General features: G+C 37.2%; 1 protein-coding gene across 2 annotated transcripts in view; it reads left to right on the forward strand.

Moving 5' to 3' along the window:
- The window catches only part of ERO1B (endoplasmic reticulum oxidoreductase 1 beta), a 62,500-nt gene that overhangs the window by 29,679 nt on the left and 12,135 nt on the right, over positions 1-20,686 (forward strand). Inside the window, exons 6-10 of one of the 2 annotated variants that reach the window (XM_030839597.2) lie at positions 1,734-1,807; positions 7,464-7,584; positions 7,721-7,767; positions 15,401-15,412; positions 17,896-17,922. In XM_030839597.2, coding sequence (XP_030695457.2) covers positions 1,734-1,807; positions 7,464-7,584; positions 7,721-7,767; positions 15,401-15,412; positions 17,896-17,922 — 281 coding nt within the window. The remainder of the gene's footprint in view (positions 1-1,733; positions 1,808-7,463; positions 7,585-7,720; positions 7,768-15,400; positions 15,413-17,895; positions 17,923-20,686) is intronic. The other variant, XM_030839598.2, reaches the window with a different exon arrangement.

Raw genomic sequence — 20,686 nt, forward strand, 5'->3', positions numbered from 1 at the left:
AAGAGATTCTTCTTTAAGTACCGTGGCATCCATCTTCATACTGACTTTTAGAAAAGCTGGACTAGATGACCTCTAAGGTTCCTTATAACTTGTTTATAAACCAACCTGGGCCAGCTCTATTAGCATTAGATTAACATTCCATATCTTTTCTGCTACCATGGCTTTAGGCAAGGGTTAGATGAAACGATCCAGAAAACTTCATCAAATAAGTGTGCTGAAAGTTCCTCTAAGTTAGTCATATTGCTCATAAGAAAATAGGCATTTATATCAAAATTGCTTTGTTCTTTACTATTTTCAGCAGAAGACTTATCTGATTAAACATAACTGTAGTTATCATTTTAGCTCTAACTAGAGCTTAGGCATTCTTGTTTTATGGCATCATATATTTCAACTGAGTCACCTATGATATAAAATTTTCCATTAACTTTTATGAAGTTAGTTATATATTCCCATAGGAGAAGAAAAGTCCCATGGTAAATTGAATTGGAAATTTTTATTGGTAAAGTTGTAGTGCGGCCAGCCTTATATACTTCCTGTAGTCGTTATGCTATGCAGCAGCTTCTGCATACAAAATAAGTTATTGGCTGTGACAGTACCACATTTATGAATACCTGATATATACTTGGTACATCATTTTTTTTTTGCCTCATTTTTTTTCCTTTAGGGAATAAAGATGGTATATATGCTACCATCATGTATTTAAGACAGAGAAGGTCTGAATATAGGTTAAAGTGAATATAGGTCAAAGTTTATTTGAATGAGTGTAGTTGTTCCTTTATCAGTCCTCCAGGTCAGAAATCTTGATCATAGGACTTCCCTGGTGGTGCAGTGGTTAAGCATCTGCCTGCCAATGCAGGGGACACGGGTTCGAGCTCTGGTCCGGGAAGATCCCACATGCTGCGGAGCAACTAAGCCTGTGCGCACAACTACTGAGGCTGCGCTCTAGAGCTCGCGAGCCACAACTACTGAGCCCGCAAGGCACAACTACTGAAGCCCACGCACCTAGAGCCTGTGCTCTGCAACAAGAGAAGCCACTGCATTGAGAAGTCCATGCACCACAACGAAGAGTAGCCCCCGCTTGCCGCAACTAGAGAAAGCCCATGCACAGCAATGAAGACCCAATGCAGCCAAAAATAAATAAATAAATGTATTTATTAAAAAAAAGAAATCTTGAACATAGATTTTGTTAAATGTGACATAATGTGTAAAATGAATGATATACTGTGATGAAAGTGACATTGGTGTTACTAGGGAATAGCACATTGGATGGAAGATCCTAGAAATGCATTTTTTAGTATTTTGGGTTGTATAAGTAGAGAAGCAATTTAAATTAAAAGAATTATGAAAGTAAATTTAATTCCTACTTTAGGAAAAAATAATACATAGTTAACTACAATTTCTAAGTCAATTAAAAAGACCAGCCTGAATTTCGTGTTTAACTACGTCTTATATATATTTGTAAATTAGTTTTCTGGTCAAAGTAGTTATCATTGAACTAGGGCTAAAATAGTTTTAATATAGTTAAGAAATATAAATTACTCACAGAAATAAATATGTCTTTCGTATAACTTGTTTTAATCATTCCTTCATGTGACTGCTAACTGAATTTGTAACACCATCTAATTAATAAAGACGTGATCTCAGATTATCTATTTTTAGTACACTAGAATACAGTGTTAAAGTTTTCAACTCCAGATTTAATCCTTTTTCTTTTTTGTTCCTCCTTCCCATAGTAATCAAAGCAGAGAAGCTTTCATTGACTGGGCAAGATATGATGATTCACAGGATCACTTTTGTGAACTTGATGGTAATAAAAGAAACTATTGTAATTACATTATTTTAACTTTAACCCTTTTAAGACCCTTAAATCAGTGAAGTTACAGTCAGAGTTATAGCTTAAAGACACAGGATGTTGTATGTGGATCTTATTATTCATAATGGTGTTTATTGAGAACCGATGTTCCAGGCCCTGTGCTAAGTGCCTTAAGTACATTATTTCTTAGCTTTACAACTACCCTAATAGGTGTGTATTATTTTATATCTGGGGAAACTGTCTCAAAAAGACAAAGTAACTTGCCCAAGATCACACAGTAGCAAGAGGCTGAGACAGGATTTAATCCCAGATCTGACTGAATCCCAAACCTGTCTTCTTTCCATTGTGACACCCCACCTCCTATGGACCTCTAATTCAAGCCACTTAGTTATATATAGGTCTGTGACCATGTTATAGAAATGTTCACACTCGAATTAGTTGGAGGTCTCAACAAACTAACATAAAGACACCTTCCAACATCGTGGAGGACTCTAATTTGACTTCCCCACAGCCCTCTTTCCAAGAGTCCCCTGGAATGGAACAAATGGTAGTTCAGTAGTAACTACCACTTCTTTTAACAGAAAATAATTGACGTGACTCAAAATTTTTTATCTATAGGAGAATACTCCCAATAATTGTGTTGAGTAGGCTTAAATCATTCATTTGGCCTCTCTTTACCTTTTACCTTGGTATTGTTATTTTCTGGTGGTAGAAAAGAATTTGAGGTTCAACCATGCATAACTGAAAACAGGCAGCAGAAGTTCTTCTGAATTTTTAAAGCATCTGGCATGGTTTGCTTTCTAAAGACTGTTTTAAAGATTCTTATGTAGAATTGTGTTTTTAATGCTGTCTGTAATGGAATAAATTACAGGGCGCTTCTACAATAGTATGGTAAATTGAGAAGATGCTGGGAGAGGGAGTGTTATTACCATGTTTTGTATGGTTTCAGCAAGGAAATTGTTAAGAAATCTGAACAAAGTTTTTTTTGATATGATAATGGGCAATTCATAAATACCCCTATTATGATATTTGGAATTGGCAACGGTTTTATCAGAGCAAGCCGTTGTTCCTGGGTAAGCACTCACGTGACTGACTGCTCTCATTTGCTTTTTGGCTGTCAATCTAATTATATTTGAGTGTTTAACACTCATAGTCACTTCTTTCCAACTTCTCATGTATTCTTTTATTAAAATATTCTGGATAGTGCTTATTTAACAGGTTTTCAGATTAAAAAATCATTTCTGTGAGTATATATTTCTCTTTAGGTATTTAGTAAAAAATAATTGTAGAGATTGCTTGCTATGATTAAATTGATGTGTTCTATTATCTGTCATCAGTATAAATAGTGTTAATTAATTTTTCAGTAGTAGCTTCTTAAATCGTAAAAGTGGAAGAGGTGTCCTATAAAAATTTCCATAAAATCGTCCTTTAAAAATTTTAGGATTACATATTAAAATAACTAGTTGTTTTTATATTTTTTAAATTAATTAATTTTTGGCTGCATTGGGTCTTCGTTGCTGCGCGTGGGCTTTCTCTAGTTGTGGCGAGCTGGGGCTACTCTTCGTTATGGTGTGCAGGCTTCTCACTGTGGTGGCTTCTCTTGTTGCGGAGCATGGGCTCTAGGTGCATGGGCTTCAGTAGTTGTGGCACGTGGGCTCAGTAGTTGTGGCTCGTGGGCTCTAGAGCGCAGGCTCAGTAGTTGTGGCGCACGGGCTTAGTTGCTCTGCGGCATGTAAGATCTTCCCGGACCAGGGCTCAAACCCGTGTCCCCTGCACTGGCAGGCGGATTCCTAACCGCTGTGCCACCTGTTCTTATATTTTATGTAATTCTTAAACACGTGAAACCATGCTACTAGTTGTATTACCACGATTCTCCTGGGTAGTAATGTTCATGTGTGTCCCAAAGTTTTTTACCTGCAGTTGAAAAAGAATACTATCAGAGTAGCTTTGGAGTCATTGTTTAGTTATTTCAGTAATCTAAAATCATTAGATTAGGGACTTCCCTGGTGGTCCAGTGGCTAGGACTCTGTGCTCCCAGTGCAGGGGGCCTGGGTTCGATCACTGGTCAGGGAACTAGATCCCGCGTGCCGCAACTAAGACCCGACGCAGCTAAATAAATAAATAAATATTTAAAAATAAAATAAAATCATTGGATTAAAACAAAAAGTCTAAAGAATGTTCACTCCAGTTATTGGAATATAGTCAAACACCCTTGCTCTCTGCTGTTTTGTTTTTGGTTTTATCATTATTTGAAAGGAAAGATGATCCTCATAGATCAAATAATAGGTTTTTAAATAATTCAGCGGTTTAAGGTAAGCCGCTCTCCCTACCTCTATTTTTTTTTTTTGATATTGTTTTTATGCATGGCTTGCTGCTTCCTTTGCTTCAGGTTTCTGCTCAAATGTCACCTCCTCAGAGAAGCCTGCTGTCATAAAAGAGTAACCACTTTCACTTTCTATCTCTGCACTGCTGCCTGCTCCCAGAGTACTAAGAACTATGTGAGAAACACTATTTAGTTTATCTGTATGTTGTCTGTCTTCATCTAGATTGTGAGTGACTTGAGAGCAAGGACCGTGTCTTTTTCTTCACGACTGTATCCCTAGCGCCTAGAACACTGCCTGGCCATGGTTCATGCCCAGTAAATATTTGCTCAATGAAGTAGTTAGTTCATAAATAACCTGAACAGTGTGATAGATTTTTACTTTTTATTTTTCCCCTTAAAACAGGTTCATTGATACATTAAAAATATTGCTTAAAACACTGGTTTCTAAATCTGGCTGTGTATCAGAATTACTTGGATGCTTTATAAACTATAGATTCTCCTTGACTGAGGAAATTATGTTTTAATAGTGAGTTAGTGGCAGTTTGGGGTAGCGTTGGAGATGGAGGCTTGTAGACCCAATCCTGAGTCTGTAACCTTATATTTTTTGTCTGTCCATAAGCAAAAAGCTTACATGCTAAGTTGTCCTATGCAACCATTACGTATTAAGAGATATATGGGTTAGAAGGTGGGAAGGATGCCTGGCACCATAGAGCATGCAGTGTGGCCTCGTAACTCTAACACTAAATTAGGACAGTGAAAAGAAAATTCAGCTGGGGAAAAAAGGTGTACTTGAGGAGGAGGAAAAAATATTGGTTCAAGTTGATGAATTCCCAGAATTAGGTATTTTGATTCAGTAGTAATTCTTTGAATCCTTAGGTATTGGTTAGCATGGTCAAAAAGAAAGAATAGCTTTGGAGCAGGTTTGTAGAGGGAGGAAAAAGAGAAAACTTTTTGAGGGGAGGACTTAATAGGGATCCAAGAGCATTACCTGAACATATGATACAGCTGTACAAATGGAAAGAAGTTATAGTTTGGGAACAATTTAATTATGATCATGTCACAGGTGGCCCTGGGACTAAGGATGGGTGTGTTTATAGGGAATCTCAGCCTGTGTATGCTTTTTCCCACATATGTTCCTCACTGTGGATGTCATGAAATTCTTGTCAGTATAGGTCAGGGGCTGACAAACTTTTTCTTCTGTAAATGGGCAGACAGTAAATATTTTAGGCTTTGTGAACCATATGGTCTCTCTTACAACTGCTCAACTCTGCCATAATAACGTGAAAGTGGCACATAAGCAAATGAACATGACTTGTGTTCCCATAAAACTTTCTTTACAAAAATACACAGCAGACCAGACTTGGCCTGTGGGCCATAGTTTGCTGATACCTTCTGTAGGTTAACAAAACACCTTTTTCATGATTTGAAAAAGTATTAAATTTTTTAAAACAACTTTTGATTTGGGAACTAAGGGAATGCACACTAAGAACATTAAGAACGTAAGTTTACTTAAGTACTTTAAAAACTGATATAATTGATTTTACTCATGTGACTTTCTACTTCCTTAGAGTATATTTTAAATCCATATACTTTAATATTTGAATCCAGGGTTTTTTTTTTTCTTTGTTTGTTGTTTAATTGGGCGGAGAGGTGATACTAATTCAATCTTCACATTCATAGATGACTGTACGTAAGTGAAGGCTTATGTGTGTGCACATACGTTCTTTATACATGTGTGTATACATGTATATGTCAATGGGTATATATTTATGATATTAATATTTCTAAAGCTTATATACATAACTGAGTCAATTTCGCAAGTGAACTTGAGAACAGCTCAAAGAAATTTGAAATATATAACAGAAATTAGTGAATTGTAAAACTTAAAATTTTACTGTAAAATCCATATTTCGTTAACTAAGTGATTTGAATTTTTATTTTTCAATTAAGATTTTTTAAATTATTGTTTTAAGTCCTGATCAATAAATGTCCTTCAACAGTTTCTGTTCATCCATCTGTAAGTTAGCGTTTTCTGTGCTTTAACTTATTTAGTGGAATATCTATATAATGTTAGTGCTGGAAATAGAGCCAATATTCTTCAAAATCATGTTTTCATTGTCTGTAAGTTAGACACCACTCGTTTAGTAATGATACGTTATGATTATCTTTGTACTCTTTATACATCACAAAAGTATCAGTTGGTTTTTGAAAGGTATGGATCAGGATGCTGCTTTTTTTCCCCTTAAGATTATGGATCATCTCAATCTACGGTCATTGAATGACCAATGAATATTTTTGACTGATAGGTAATGAAAGCAAGAGGGCCCATATTTTAATGACCATGTTTGTCCCTGTTTCAAGTCAGGTGTCTATATACCATTGATTTAATACCGTGACACCAAAAATTAGGAAGCATATACATAAAAGAATACATCCATGCCAACATACATAGCATTTCAGCTTATAGGTGGTATGAGCATAGATGTGTGAAGCATAGTCATTATAATTTTTCTGTAGATCGCAAAGCGTGTGCTTCCCTTTTCTACCCAGAATGTGACCATTAAGACCATTTTTCTTTATCTTTTGTATCCCCCAGAGATCTCTATCAAAATGTTGTCCAAATAGTGGAGATCTAGTAAATACTAATTTGAGTTTCAACACAGAAAATGGTTATTTAATTTTAAATGTGTTAATAAATTCTTGAAGTTGTGCCTACTCACCAATATGTTAACCAATTAATATGTTAACCAATATATTAACATTGGTAAAAATAAATTTGTAACTTTCTTTTTTACTACAACATTGTGTAACTCTATGAATGATTGAATTTGAATCACAAAGTTACTACACCATTTACTTCCTAAGTCCAAGTAGAAAGTATCAGGGAAATCTTTTCTTTTTTTTTAAGATACAATACGTGCAAACAAAATAAATGTTTCAAGTATGTGTTTAGGTAGATATATACATAGGGGGGCAATCACATAAAATATTAAGAACAGGTTATGATTCTGTTAGGTCTTTTCAGTCCTGCTGCTTAAAACTTAAATGATTAATGCCTCTAATAAGGTAAAGCCTGTTACATTCCGTAAGAGGGCATTGAGTGTCCAAAAGAAAGGGAGCAGTTATATTTCCTCTCTCAAGTTCAAGTTATTTTAAGTCCTGGGTCAAGGACAGTCACAAGTGTGCTAACCACTCTACCATTTAAGTTGGAGATGACTTGAAAGCGTAGCATTTCTCTAACCTTTGGATAGTCCTGTTTGCTTTGTAATGGTAAATTTTAGATAAATAGTGAAATGTGGATGGTTTCATGAATTGTTTCTTGTTCAGATGAGAGATCTCCAGCTGCTCAGTATGTAGACCTTTTGCTGAATCCTGAGCGTTACACTGGCTATAAAGGGCCCTCTGCGTGGAGAGTGTGGAACAGCATCTACGAAGAAAACTGTTTCAAGTAACTGGAGGGGGTAGGGGAAAGAGGAGGATTGACTAGAGGGAGGGTGGAAGAAGGGGAATACTTGTTTCTCTTGGAAAAAATTAATCAAAATGTCAAACCATTTTACGTTTGAGTTTTGTATTTTCTTTTTCAGACCTCGATCTGTTTATCGTCCTTTAAATCCTCTGGCACCCAGCCGAGGTGGGTTTTTGATACATTTTCATGCTTTTAGAAATTGTTTACGAGATACCTTTGTAATTATATGTTGAGAAAATTTTCAACTATTTTATATTTTTGCTTAATTTGAATGATCAAAAGTACAAGATTAGTTCATAGTTAGGTCTCAAGATTTCCACGTTTTATATAATTACTGTCATTTATTGACTGCCTGATATGTGCCAGGCCCTAAACTAGGAGCTATATATAAAATAAATTAGAATATATGGGTAATCCATATATATTAGAGGTTCCTGGGGAACTGGTAAAAATCTGAATGCCCGGGCCCTGTCCCATAACAGTTGTCACAGTCTTTGGAATTCAGACCCAGGCGTTGGTCTTTTTTAAGCTCTCCAGATGATTCCAGTATGCAGCCGCTTTCAGAACCAGTGACTCATAGCATGCTTCTCTGACTTCAGTACGCATACAAATCACCTAGGAGCCTTGTTAAATACAGGTTCTGATTCTGTAAGTCGTGGGTGAGACTCCCAGGTGATGCCCAAGTGCTGGTCGATGCACGGCACTCTGATTCAGAAGGATGCAGAGAAGTATCAGAAAGTTAGGTTGCCACTTTGCCACATCAGGCTGTTGAGCACATGAAATGTGGCTAGTGTGAAACTAAATTTTACATTTTACGTCATTTTAGTTCATTTCAGCTTAAAAACGGAAGCAGTATAAAATATTTTTGCCATTGAACAGAACCTGATTGTTTTGGTAGAACTACTTTAACTCTTGCATCACAAAACAAACTGTTGATGTACTGCAGTGCATGTATACCTTTTACTTTTTAAAATGTGGATATTAGAAAACATTACAAATTTTTATTAGAAAAAAATTTTAATTACATATATGGCTGTCGTTATAGTTCTATGGGACAGCATTATCTTACATAGTTGGAGTTTATTCAGTATAAAATTATTAGGCGTATCCTCAATCTATTCTCAACGAGGACTCAAACCCTGGGAGCAGCCCTGTGATTGAAGTGCCATTCTAATGCTTTCTTTAGACCAGGATTGATTTAGGAACTTGAATTTCCTGGTCTAGATTCATCTCTTTAGGCATTTCTCAGAACCAGAGTGACTTAGGAAGTTTGATGAATGGACTACTCTCAGATGTGCACTCACAGTATGGCCAGCAGTTTTCCCAAATTCATCCTGAAACTGCTTGGGCAAGATAATCAAAGTGTGAAGAAGGTGTGCATGGCTTCTTATCCTTTGTCTTTTTTACTACTTTTACCTCATAACTTTTCCGTTTTCAACTTAAATGTTTTTATTATACAAGATTTTATAAAAATTGAAACAATGCAAAAGTTACATAAAGTAAAAAGGGAACGCTTCCCCCACCCCTACCTCCACACACTTTTTCTTTTCCGTAGTACAGAGTTTGGAAGGTGTCCTTTCAGACCTTTTCTATGATCACTTACTCTTTTATTTATTTATTTATTTTTTTTGCGGTACGCGGGCCTCTCACTGTTGTGGCATCTCCCATTGCGGAGCACAGGCTCCGGATGCGCAGGCCCAGCGGCCATGGCTCATGGGCCCAGCCGCTGTGCGGCATGTGGGATCTTCCCGGACCGGGGCACGAACCCGTGTCCCCTGCATCGGCAGGCGGACTTCAACCACTGTGCCACCAGGGAAGCCCTCTCTTTTTTTTTTTTTTTTACATCTTTTTTTTTGGCTGTGCTGGGTCATCATTACTGTGCGCGGGCTTTCTCTAGTTGTGGCGAATGGGGGCTACTGTTCGTTGCAATGCACAGGCTTGTCATTGTGGTGGCCTCTCGTTGCGGAGCACGGGCTCTAGGCGTGCAGGCTTCAGTAGTTGTGGCTCGCGGGTTCTAGAGCGCAGGCTCAGTTGTGGTGTACGGGCTTTGTTGCTCCGCGGCATGTGGGATCTTCCCGACCAGGGCTTGAACCCGTGTCCCCTGCACTGGCAGGCAGATTCCTAACCACTGTATCACCAGGGAAGCCCTTTTTTTTAACATCTTTATTGGAGTATAATTGCTTTACAGTGTTGTGTTAGTTTCTGCTGTATAACAGTGAATCAGCTATCTGTATACATATCTCCCCATATCCCCTCCCTCTTGCGTCTCCCTCCCACCCTCCCTATCCCACCCCTTTAGGTGGTCACAAAGCACCGAGCTGATCTCCCTGTGCTATGCTGCTCTTCCCACTAGCTAGCTATTTTACATTTGGCAGTGTATATATGTCCAGGCTACTCTCTCATTTCGTCCCAGCTTACCCTTCTCCCTCCCCGTGGCCTCAAGTCCATTCTCTATGTCTGCATCTTTATTCCTGTCCTGCCCCTAGGACAGGATCAGTTTTTGTTTTTTTTTTATATTCCATATATATGGATCACTTACTCTTAAAGCAGAAAATATAATTGTTCATTTAATAAAAGCATCAAGTCCTAAGAAATACTTCACTTCCATATTATGATAAACTAGAGACATGAGGCTGTAGGAAAGATGAAGAGAGGAAGGAAAGTGCATAGAGAAAAGGATAGAGAGAGGAAAGAGGAGCAGAGAAAAAACAAGTGTAGAAGAGGGAGACAAAAGACTAGGTAAGGGAGAGAGTGGGTCCTGGGTGAAAAGTGGGTACCCCAGGAAGTAATGCAATAGTTCTCACTAATGCTGTTTATATGCTTTCTCCACTGAAACTGCTAATTGTTGATTAACAGCTGTTTAATATTTTTTTGAATTTTTGAATTTTATTTTTTTACACAGCAGGTTCTTATTAGTCATCCATTTTATACACATCAGTGTATACATGTCAATCCCAATCTCCCAATTCATCCCACCACCACCACCTGCTGCTGCTTTCCCCCCTTGGTGTCCATACGTTTGTTCTCTACATCTGTGTCTCACTTTCTGCCCTGCAAACTGGTTCATCTGTACCATTTTTCTAGGTTCCACATATATGCGTTAATATACGATACTTGTTTTTTTCTTTCTGACTTACTTCACTCTGTATGACAGTCTCTGGATCCATCCACGTCTCTATAAATGACCCAATTTCATTCCTTTCTATGGCTGAGTAATATTCCATTGTATATATGTACCACATCTTCTTTATCCATTTGTCTGTCGACGGGCATTTAGGTTGCTTCCATGACCTGGCTATTGTAAATAGTGCTGCAATGAACATTGGGGTGCATGTCTCTTTTTGAATTATGGTTTTCTCTGGGTTTAGGCCCAGTAGTGAGATTGCTGGGTGATATGGTAATTCTATTTTTAGGTTTTTGTTTTTGTTTTTGTTTTTTGTGGTATGCGGGCCTCTCACTGTTGTGGCCTCTCCCGTTGCGGAGCACAGGCTCCGGATGCTCAGGCTCAGCGGCCATGGCTCACAGGCCCAGCTGCTCCGTGGCATGTGGGATCTTCCCGGACCGGGGCACGAACCCATATCCCCTGCATCGGCAGGCGGACTCTCAACCACTGCACCACCAGGGAAGCCCTATTTTTAGGTTTTTAAGGAACCTCCATACTGTTCTCCATAGTGGCTGTATCAATTTACATTCCCACCAACAGTGCAAGAGGGTTCCCTTTTCTCCACACTCTCCAGCATTTGTTGTTTGTAGATTTTCTGATGATGTCCATTCTAACTGGTGTGAGGTGATACCACATTGTAGTTCTGATTTGCATTTTCTAATAATTAGTGATGTTGAGCAGCTTTTCATGTGCTTCTTGGCCATCTGTATATCTTCTTTGGAGAAATGTCTATTTAGGTCTTCTGCCCATTTTTGGATTGGGTTTTTTTTTAATATTGAGCTGCATGAGCTGTTTATATATTTTGGAGATTAATCCTTTGTCCGTTGATTTGTTTGCAAATATTTTCTCCCATTCTGAGGGTTGTCTTTTCGTCTTGTTTATGGTTTCCTTTGCAGTGCAGAAGGTTTTAAGTTTCATTAGGTCCCATTTGTTTATTTTTATTTCCATTACTCTGGGAGGCAATCAAAAAAGATCTTGCTGTGATTTACATCAAAGAGTGTTCTTCCTATGTTATCCTCTTAAGAGTTTTATAGTGTCCGGTCTTACATTTAGGTCTCTCATCCATTTTGAGTTTATTTTTGTGTATGGTGTTAGAGAGTGTTCTAATTTCATTCTTTTACATGTAGCTGTCCAGTTTTCCCAGCACCACTTATTGAAGAGACTGTCTTTTCTCCATTGTATATCCTTGCTTCCTTTGTCATAGATTAGTTGACCGTAGGTGCATGGGTTTATCTCTGGGCTTTCTATCCTGTTCCATTGATCTATATTTCTGTTTTTGTGCCCGTACCATATTGTCTCGATTACTGTAGCTTTGTAGTATAGTCTGAAGTCAGGGAGTCTGATTCCTCCAGCTCCACTTTTTTCCCTCAAGACTGGTTTGGCTATTCGGGGTCTTTTGTGTCTCCATACAAATTTTAAGATTTTTTGTTCTAGTTCTATAAAAATGCCATTGGTAATTTGATAGGGATTGCATTGACTCTGTAGATTGCTTTGGGTGGTATAGTCATTTTCACAATATTGATTCTTCCAGTCCAAGAATATGGTAGATCTCTCCATCTGTTGGTATTATCTTTAATTTCTTTCATCAGTGTCTTATAGTTTTCTGCATACAAGTCTTTTGTCTCCCTAGGTAGATTTATTCCTAGGTATTTTATTCTTTTTGTTGCAGTGGTAAATGGGAGTGTTTCCTTAATTTCTCTTTCAGATTTTTCATCGTTAGCATATAGGAATGCAAGAGATTTCTGTGCATTAATTTTCTATCCTGCAACTTTACCAAATTCATTGATTAGCTCTAGTAGTTTTCTGGTGGCATCTTTAGGATTCTCTGTATGTAGTATCATGTCGTCTGCAAACAGTGACAGTTTTACTTCTTCTTTTCCAATTTGTATTCCTTTTATTTCTTTTGCTTCTCTGATGCTGTGGCTAGGACTTCCAAAACTATGTTGAATAATAGTGGTGCGAGTGGGCAGCCTTGTCTTGTTCCTGATCTTAGAGGAAATGCTTTCAGGTTTTCACTGTTGGAAATGATGTTTGCTGTGGGTTTGTCATATATGGCCTTTATTATGTTGAGGTTGGTTCCCTCTGTGCTCACTTTCTGGAGAGTTTTTATCATAAAAGGGTGTTGAATTTTGTCAAAAGCTTTTTCTGCATTGTTGAGATGATCATATGGTTTTTACTCTTCAGTGTGTTGATATGGTGTATCACACTGATTGATTTGCATATATTGAAGAATCCTTGCATCCCTGGGATAAATCCCACTTGATCATGGTGTTTTATCCTTTTAATGTATTGTTGGATTCTGTTATTTTTGTTGAGGATTTTTGCATCTGTATTCATCAGTGATATTGATCTGTAGTTTTCTTTTTTTGTAGTATCTTTGTTTGATTTTGGTGTCAGGGTGATGGTGGCCTCATAGTATGAGTTTGGGAGTGTTCCTTCCTCTGCAATTTTTTGGAAGAGATCGAGAAGGATGGGTGTTAGCTTTTCTCTAAATTTTTGATAGAATTCACCTGTGAAGCCATCTGCTCCTGGATTTTTGTTTCTTGGAAGATTTTTAATCACAGTTTCAATTTTATTACTTGTGATTGGTCTGTTCATACTTTCTATTTCTTTCTGATTCCATCTTGGAAGGTTATACCTTTCTAAGAATTTGTCCATTTCTTCCAGGTTGTCCATATTATTGGCATAGAGTTGCTTGTAGTAGTCTCTTAGGATGCTTTGTATTTCGGCAGTGTCTGTTGTAACTTCTCCTTTTTCATTTCTAATTTTATTGATTTGAGTCCTCTCCCTCTTTTTCTTGATGAGTCTGGCTAATGGTTTATTAATTTTGTTTATCTTCTCAAAGAACCAGCTTTTAGTTTTATTGATCTTTGCTATTGTTTTCTTTGTTTCGATTTCATTGATTTCTGCTCTGATCTTTATAATTTTTTTTCCTTCTGTTAACTTAGGGTTTTGTTTGTTCGTTTTTCTCTAGTTCCTTTAGGTGTAAGGTTAGATTGTTTATTGGAGATTTTTCTTGTTTCTTGAGGTAGGCTTGTATAGCTATAAACTTCCCTCTTAGAACTGCTTTTGCTGCATCCCATAGGTTTTAGATCATCGTGTTTTCATTGTCGTTTGTCTCTAGGTATATTTTGATCTCCTCTTTGATTTCTTCAGTGATCTCTTGGTTATTTAGTAACATATTGTTTAGCCTCCATTTGATTGTGTTTTTTTCCCTGTAATTCATTTCTAATCTCATAGCTTTGTGGTCAGAAAAGACGCTTGATATGATTTCAGTTTTCTTAAATTTACTGAGACTTGATTTGTGACCCAAGATGTGATCTATCTTGGAGAATGTTCTATGCGCACTTGGAAGAAAGTGTAATCTGCTCTTTTTGGATGGAATGTCCTATAAATATCAATTAAATCTATCTGGTCTATTGTGTCATTTAAAGCTTGTGTTTCCTTATTAATTTTCTGTTTGGAAGATCTGTCCGTTGGTGTAAGTGAGGTGTTAAAGTCCCCCACTATTATTGTGTTACTGTCGATTTCCTCTTTTATAGCTGTTAGCAGTTGCCTTATGTATTGAGGTGCTCCGATGTTGGGTGCATAAATATTTACAATTGTTATATCTTCTTCTTGGATTGACACTACATTATGTAGTGTCCTTCCTTGTCTCTTGTAACATTCTTTATTTTAAAGTCTGTTTTATCTGAGTATTGCTACTCCAGCTTTCTGTTAGTTCTTATTTGCATAGAATATCTTTTTGTATCCCCTCACTTTTAGTCTGAATGTGTCCCTAGGTCTGAAGTGGGTCCCTTGTAGAGAGCATGTATATGGGTCTTGTTTTTGTATCCATTCAGCAAGCCTGTGTCATTTGGTTGGAGCATTTAATCCATTCACGTTTAATGTAATTATCGATATGTATGTTCCTAATACCATTTTCTTAATTGTTTTGGGTTTGTTTTTGTAGGTCCTTTTCTTCTCTGTGTTTCCCACTTACAGAAGTGCCTTTAGCATTTGTTGTAGATCTGGTTTGGTGGTTAATATTCTTAACTGTGTTTCTTCCACACTATTCCTGGCTTCCACAGCTAGCTTTCCAACAGCTTTTTTCCAAAAATGAAATTTTCTGTCAGAATTCCACATGTAAAGCTAATCAAGACAGGGCTGCTGTGGAGCCTGAAAGCCCAGCCTTCTGGCCTCTCCCCCACATCTAGGCAGCCCCATAACCCCTGCAGGGATGCTTTCACTGACTAGAGTTTGGGAAGTGCTTTTGTTAAGGTGAATATGTGCCGAGGAGCAGTAACTTAAAAAAGAAAAGTACTCCAGTCTGGAAACACATGTTCAGAGAGTTGTGTGCATAATGATTAAAGGAGTGACTGTATATTTGTTAATTATTGAAACTGGTGGTCTTTATGATTGTTTAGTTACTCTCTGTTACTATTTATTGCATAAAACATACGTGAAAATCTTGTACTCTTTGGCCTATATTCTTATTAAGAAGTCTTATTTACAGGGTAACTACACACTGAGCAAGGTTCATGGTATAATTAATAGTTTAACACATAGTAAGTTTTAATCCCATAAATAAATAGGATTGGAATCTGAACTGTGTAAGACATTTTCTAAAATCTTGTCTATTATTTTCTCTTTCAGGAGAAGATGATGGTAAGTTAAAAGTCTCATTTTATGTTTGCTTCAAATGTAGAAGAAATGCCTTTAATGATCAAAATTTGATTTTTTCCTGTTTTTAATTCAAAAGAAAGTATCCTACTTTTTTTCAGAAAATAGCTACCAATCAATGGTGACCAAAAAAATAAGAATGTTTTTTATAATTTAAAGTTACCCTATGTTAGGGACTTTCCTGGTGGTACAGTGGTTAAGAACCTACCTGCCAGTGCAGGGGACATGGGTTCGATCTCTGATCCATGAAGATCCCACGTGCCGCGGAGCAACTAAGCCTGTGCGCCACAACTATTGAGCCTGTGCTCTAGAGCCCACGAGGCACAACTACTGAAGCCTGCGTGCCTGGAGCCCGTGCTCCGCAACAAGAGCAGGCACCGCAATGAGAAGCCCATGCACTGCAACAAAGAGTAGCCCCCGCTTGCCGCAACTAGGGAAAGCCCACGCGCAGCAACAAAGACCCAACACAGTCATAAATAAATAAATAAATAAATTTATTTATTTAAAAAAATAAAGTTACCCTATGTGTCAAGAGCACCGTGATGGGCATTGTAAAGGATAGAAAGATGTATAAAACATGCCTTCCCTCTAGGAGCTAAAAATATGTATAGTGGGAATGATCAGCACTGTACATACGTGATAATAAAGAAGTATTACATACATAGTGCAACAGTAGGTGGTATAGCTCTTCGGAGGTAGAACAGATCCTGCCTCACTGGGACAATTTACTGGAGGAGGTGGCATTTGAGATGGACTTGAATGATGGACTGGTTTAAAGCCTGAAGAATTGGATAGTGTGTGCTACTTAGATGACAGCATGGACCAAGGGGTTGAGAAAGGAAAAACAAGGCATGTTTGGGGAGAGTAGGAAAGACTTCATATATGGGGTACTTTAAAATTAGAAAGATGAGTAGAGGCCAGATTATTGAGGACCTTAGGAGCTAGACTTTTCCTGTTAGCAGCTGGGGCTTTTTGAGTAAACAAGTGAGATAATGAATGATGTTTTGTGTAAGAGTATCATCTAAGTAAGAGTATGTTGAATGAATGATTCTCTAGGAAGATGTTTGTGTTGTTTTGCTAAGGATGAAGACTCTCAGGAGGCAAAGTAATTCCCCACCATCTAATTTATCCCCTGGACTCCTTGCTCAACTCACCTATGTGTTGAGTTTTTATCATCATGCTTTGCTTTTCGCAGTTAAAATAAGGATGAGGCCCGGAGATGGAAACAACCTAAGTGCCCATCTGCGGATGAATGGATAAAGAAGATGTGGCACATATATACAATGGAATATTACTCAGCCATAAAAAGAAACGAAATTGAGCTATTTGTAATGAGGTGGATAGACCTAGAGTCTGTCATACAGAGTGAAGTAAGTCAGAAAGAAAAAGACAAATACCGTATGCTAACACATATATATGGAATTTAAGAAAAAAAAATGTCATGAAGAACCTAGGGGTAAGGCAGGAATAAAGACGCAGACCTCCTAGAGAACGGACTTGAGGTTATGGGGAGGGGGAAGGGTGAGCTGTGACGGGGCGAGAGAGAGTCATGGACATATACACACTAACAAACGTAGTAAGGTAGGTAGCTAGTGGGAAGCAGCCACATGGCACAGGGATATTGGCTCGGTGCTTTGTGACAGCCTGGAGGGGTGGGATAGGGAGAGTGGGAGGGAGGGAGACGCAAGAGGGAAGAGATATGGGAACGTGTGTATATGTATAGCTGATTCACTTTGTTATAAGGCGGAAACTAACACACCATTGTGGAGCAATTGTACCCCAATAAAGATGTTAAAAAAAAAAAATAAGGATGAGTATAGGAAGTATATTAACTGTTTTTTTATCTTTATTGACTGCCATTTTTCTTTTCACTCAGAACAATATTAGGCTAGAAATAGTTCTTTTAGCATAGTACACAAGGAAGGCCTCTTCATATTCTGGTCGTTAACTTTTCTCAAGAATTATTTTGAAAATTTAGGGAACTTTTTTATTATCTCTTAAAACTTAGTAGTTTTAGATAATTGAGGAAATATACTTAGGTTTATTGCTCAGGAAAAACGGGATTAATAATTTGATTTTCATATTCACTTTTTTCTGGAAGTTTTGAATAATGCTATGGTTATCAAAAGCAAATTTAAGATTGTTTCTCCTCATACTTATGGATATTTAAGCCTTCAAGTGAATAAGGTTTACATAACATTTTGACTGGAAGTTTTCTCAAAAATTTTACAAGTCAAAATGTCATTTATAAGAACTTTTTCCCAAAACTACTTCAGTAACTTTTGGACTTTATCTTCTAGAACCATATGCCTATTTTTCCATTACACATGAGCAGTGGACATATTCCTTAATCTGTCATGAGAAATGTTTTATAGACTTAATTTATTCTTATTTATGCATGACCATTTAAACATTTTAACCCAATTCTGTGTGTGTATAATTTTGATTGTTTTTGTTTTGTTTTTTAGGAGAATCGTTCTACACGTGGCTGGAAGGTAAATTTAATGTCTGCATTTTAAATTTATTGGCATCTTGCAAAAAAATGAATTGATTTATTTAATATATATTTGTAAGTTTTAGGATTCATTAAATCTTGACAATGTTTGAAAGAAAATAACATGTTTTAGGTTATTATAGTTTAGGATAAAATTATTTGAAAATTTTGAGGATATTGGTCAGCTAAAAACCAGTGTTATGGAAATATACAGGGCAGATGCGGTCATCAGGGTTCCAGAACTGGGTCCCAGTCTTATTTCCATTCTGTATGTAATACTCATCCAAACTACTTTTCTAGTAACCACTATGCAAGTCTGTTTTTTTAAGTAGAGTCATTCTTTTTGGAAGGAAGTACTTTTTTTTATATATGAAATTAAGGGAAGATGAATTTGAATTCAGAAGGCTTTAAACATGTTTACACATATAGTCTAAACTTGTCTAACTAAAGGATAAAGTAATATAGATCCCAATATATCATATACCTTCGCATTCTTATATTTTCTAGTGTTGAAATTATAAACGTTATTAATGGAAAGCTGAAACATTCTAGGATTTTAACAACTTTGGTTAATAACTGGATATATGCTGCTTTTAAAAAATTTACCAAATTGCCATTAATTTATGAAACCAAAAGTTCAAATATATTAATGAAAGATAAGCAAGTTGAATGACACTGGAAAATGGATATTTCATAGCCATAACCTTATAGGAACTCTACTGAGTTAAACTAAGCACTTAATTCCATTTTATCTTTGTTAATCAGTCGTGTTAACTTATGAACATGATTTCTCTTTGTGTTTTAATGAGCTTTTTTTTTTTTTTTTTTTGGCTGTGTTGGGCCTTCGTTGCTGTACACGGGCTTTCTCTAGTTGCGGAGCACGGGCTTCTCATGGTGGTGGCTTCTCTTGTGGAGCACGGGCTCTAGGCACGCGGGCTTCAGGTAGTTGTGGCACGTGGGCTCAGTAGTTGTGGCTCGCGGGCTCTAGAGCTCAGGCTCAGTAGTTGTGGCACCCGGGCTTAGTTGTTCTGTGACATGTGGGCTCTTCCTGGACCAGGGATTGAACCTGTGTCCCCCGCACTGGCAGGCAGATTCCTATCTACTGCGCCACCAGGGAAGCCCAATGAACTATTTTTGATGTGCAGATACTGCTAGGAATTATATTGATAAATGGCCAATGTGGGAAGAGATGGTTATCTTTGTTTAATTAACTTTATTTTAAGAGCACAAATTGTGGAAAGCAGTATTTAGGTTAAAAGAGGTGGTCAGAGACTCTGCATATTGATAATGGAGGATGAGAATGAAATTTATGGGCAGTATCGGATTCTAGGGTATACTATATCAACCACTCTCCTAGTATCCTATTGATGGGAGTCTCTGAATATTGATACACAGTCCAGCGAGAACTCCTATTTGTAGGCAACTTTTCTGAGATTCAATTTCCTGATCTGGGGCACGAGAGTGGCACCAGCCATCCAGCTTACCTACACTGTGAGTGTAGATGATGCCTGTGAAAACTGCTTCGAAAATCACTAAACAGTGTACAAATGCCAAATAATAGTGTTAACAATATATCTAGCCCTTTTGTGAGAGAAAAAGTTATATATTGGTGTCCTGTAATTCAGTTGATGAAAATGAATTTGAATGAAATTAAATCCAGAAGAGGAAGAGGAGAACCACTTTCTAAATTGAACTGTTGGATTTGCCAGGCATTAGGGCTGGCAGCAGACCGCAGGCGGGGAGCACCTCTCCAGCACTTTCTGCTAAGAGTGTTGTGTGTCTTCTTGGTGCATTCACTTGGCTCATCTTTTATTATTAAGATTTTGCTTGAAGTTACCTAATTTTCACAGTTTACAGACGTACAGGTCTACTCCTTCCTTCCCTCTTACCACCCATCCCCTTTTAGGTAAGGGGCTTTGTGGGCTTTGCAAATTAGAATTCCCTCCTGGTTTTCATGTTCTCATTTTTAGGCATATGAATTTTCATGAGCTTTGCTTTACCAGTTTTCCCTTCTCTTGTCTTTAGATATTTTACTGCTTAGAGAAGTAGGTTGGAAGGAAGAGGAAGTGAACTTCAAATCTGATCATTTTCGTACTTGATAACAGATTTGATTAAAAGTTTTACTAGAGAAGTTAATACCTAATGTTTTATCAAAGTTACTCATATTGTTTATATCCCTTGTTACCATAAGCATTCAAATTTGGCCATATACTTTTATGAAGAAGCCACAAAATAGAACTGAATTTCTACCTTTTGGTCTCTATCCGTGGTGATGAGAATGCTCTAGGAAGAATTTTGAATTAGGGAATGAGATCTCAAAATAATTATTTTTTCCTATTAGAAGCTACTTGCTTCAGAGCCATCTATGGTAGAACATAAACGGAAAGTAAGTTGAAGATCTAAAAGATCCTGAAAGGATGCAAAGTAAGCCACATACATACTCTTAAAAAATCCTTCAGCATATAAATGAGATTGTTTCTTAGTTTCCACTGTTGAAGCCCATTTTTCCCCATAGGGAGAGTAAAAAAACCAAAAAGCAAAAAAGACAAAACCAAACTCTGTTGGGTGGTAGGAAAGGGGAAAAACTAATTGTTCTGCGTCTAGTGTGGATTCTTAAAACTTTTTGCATTTTTATCTATTTTTAAATTTTCCTATAAAGAAAATTTCCTAAAAATGTTTCTCTTTTTTCATTGTGGTAAAATGTACACAGTATAAAATTTACCTTAAGCACTTCAGAATTTATTTAATAGCATTAAGTTCATTCA

The sequence above is a fragment of the Globicephala melas genome, chromosome 16, assembly GCF_963455315.2.
Source record: "Globicephala melas chromosome 16, mGloMel1.2, whole genome shotgun sequence".
NCBI classification, from domain to species: domain Eukaryota; kingdom Metazoa; phylum Chordata; class Mammalia; order Artiodactyla; family Delphinidae; genus Globicephala; species Globicephala melas.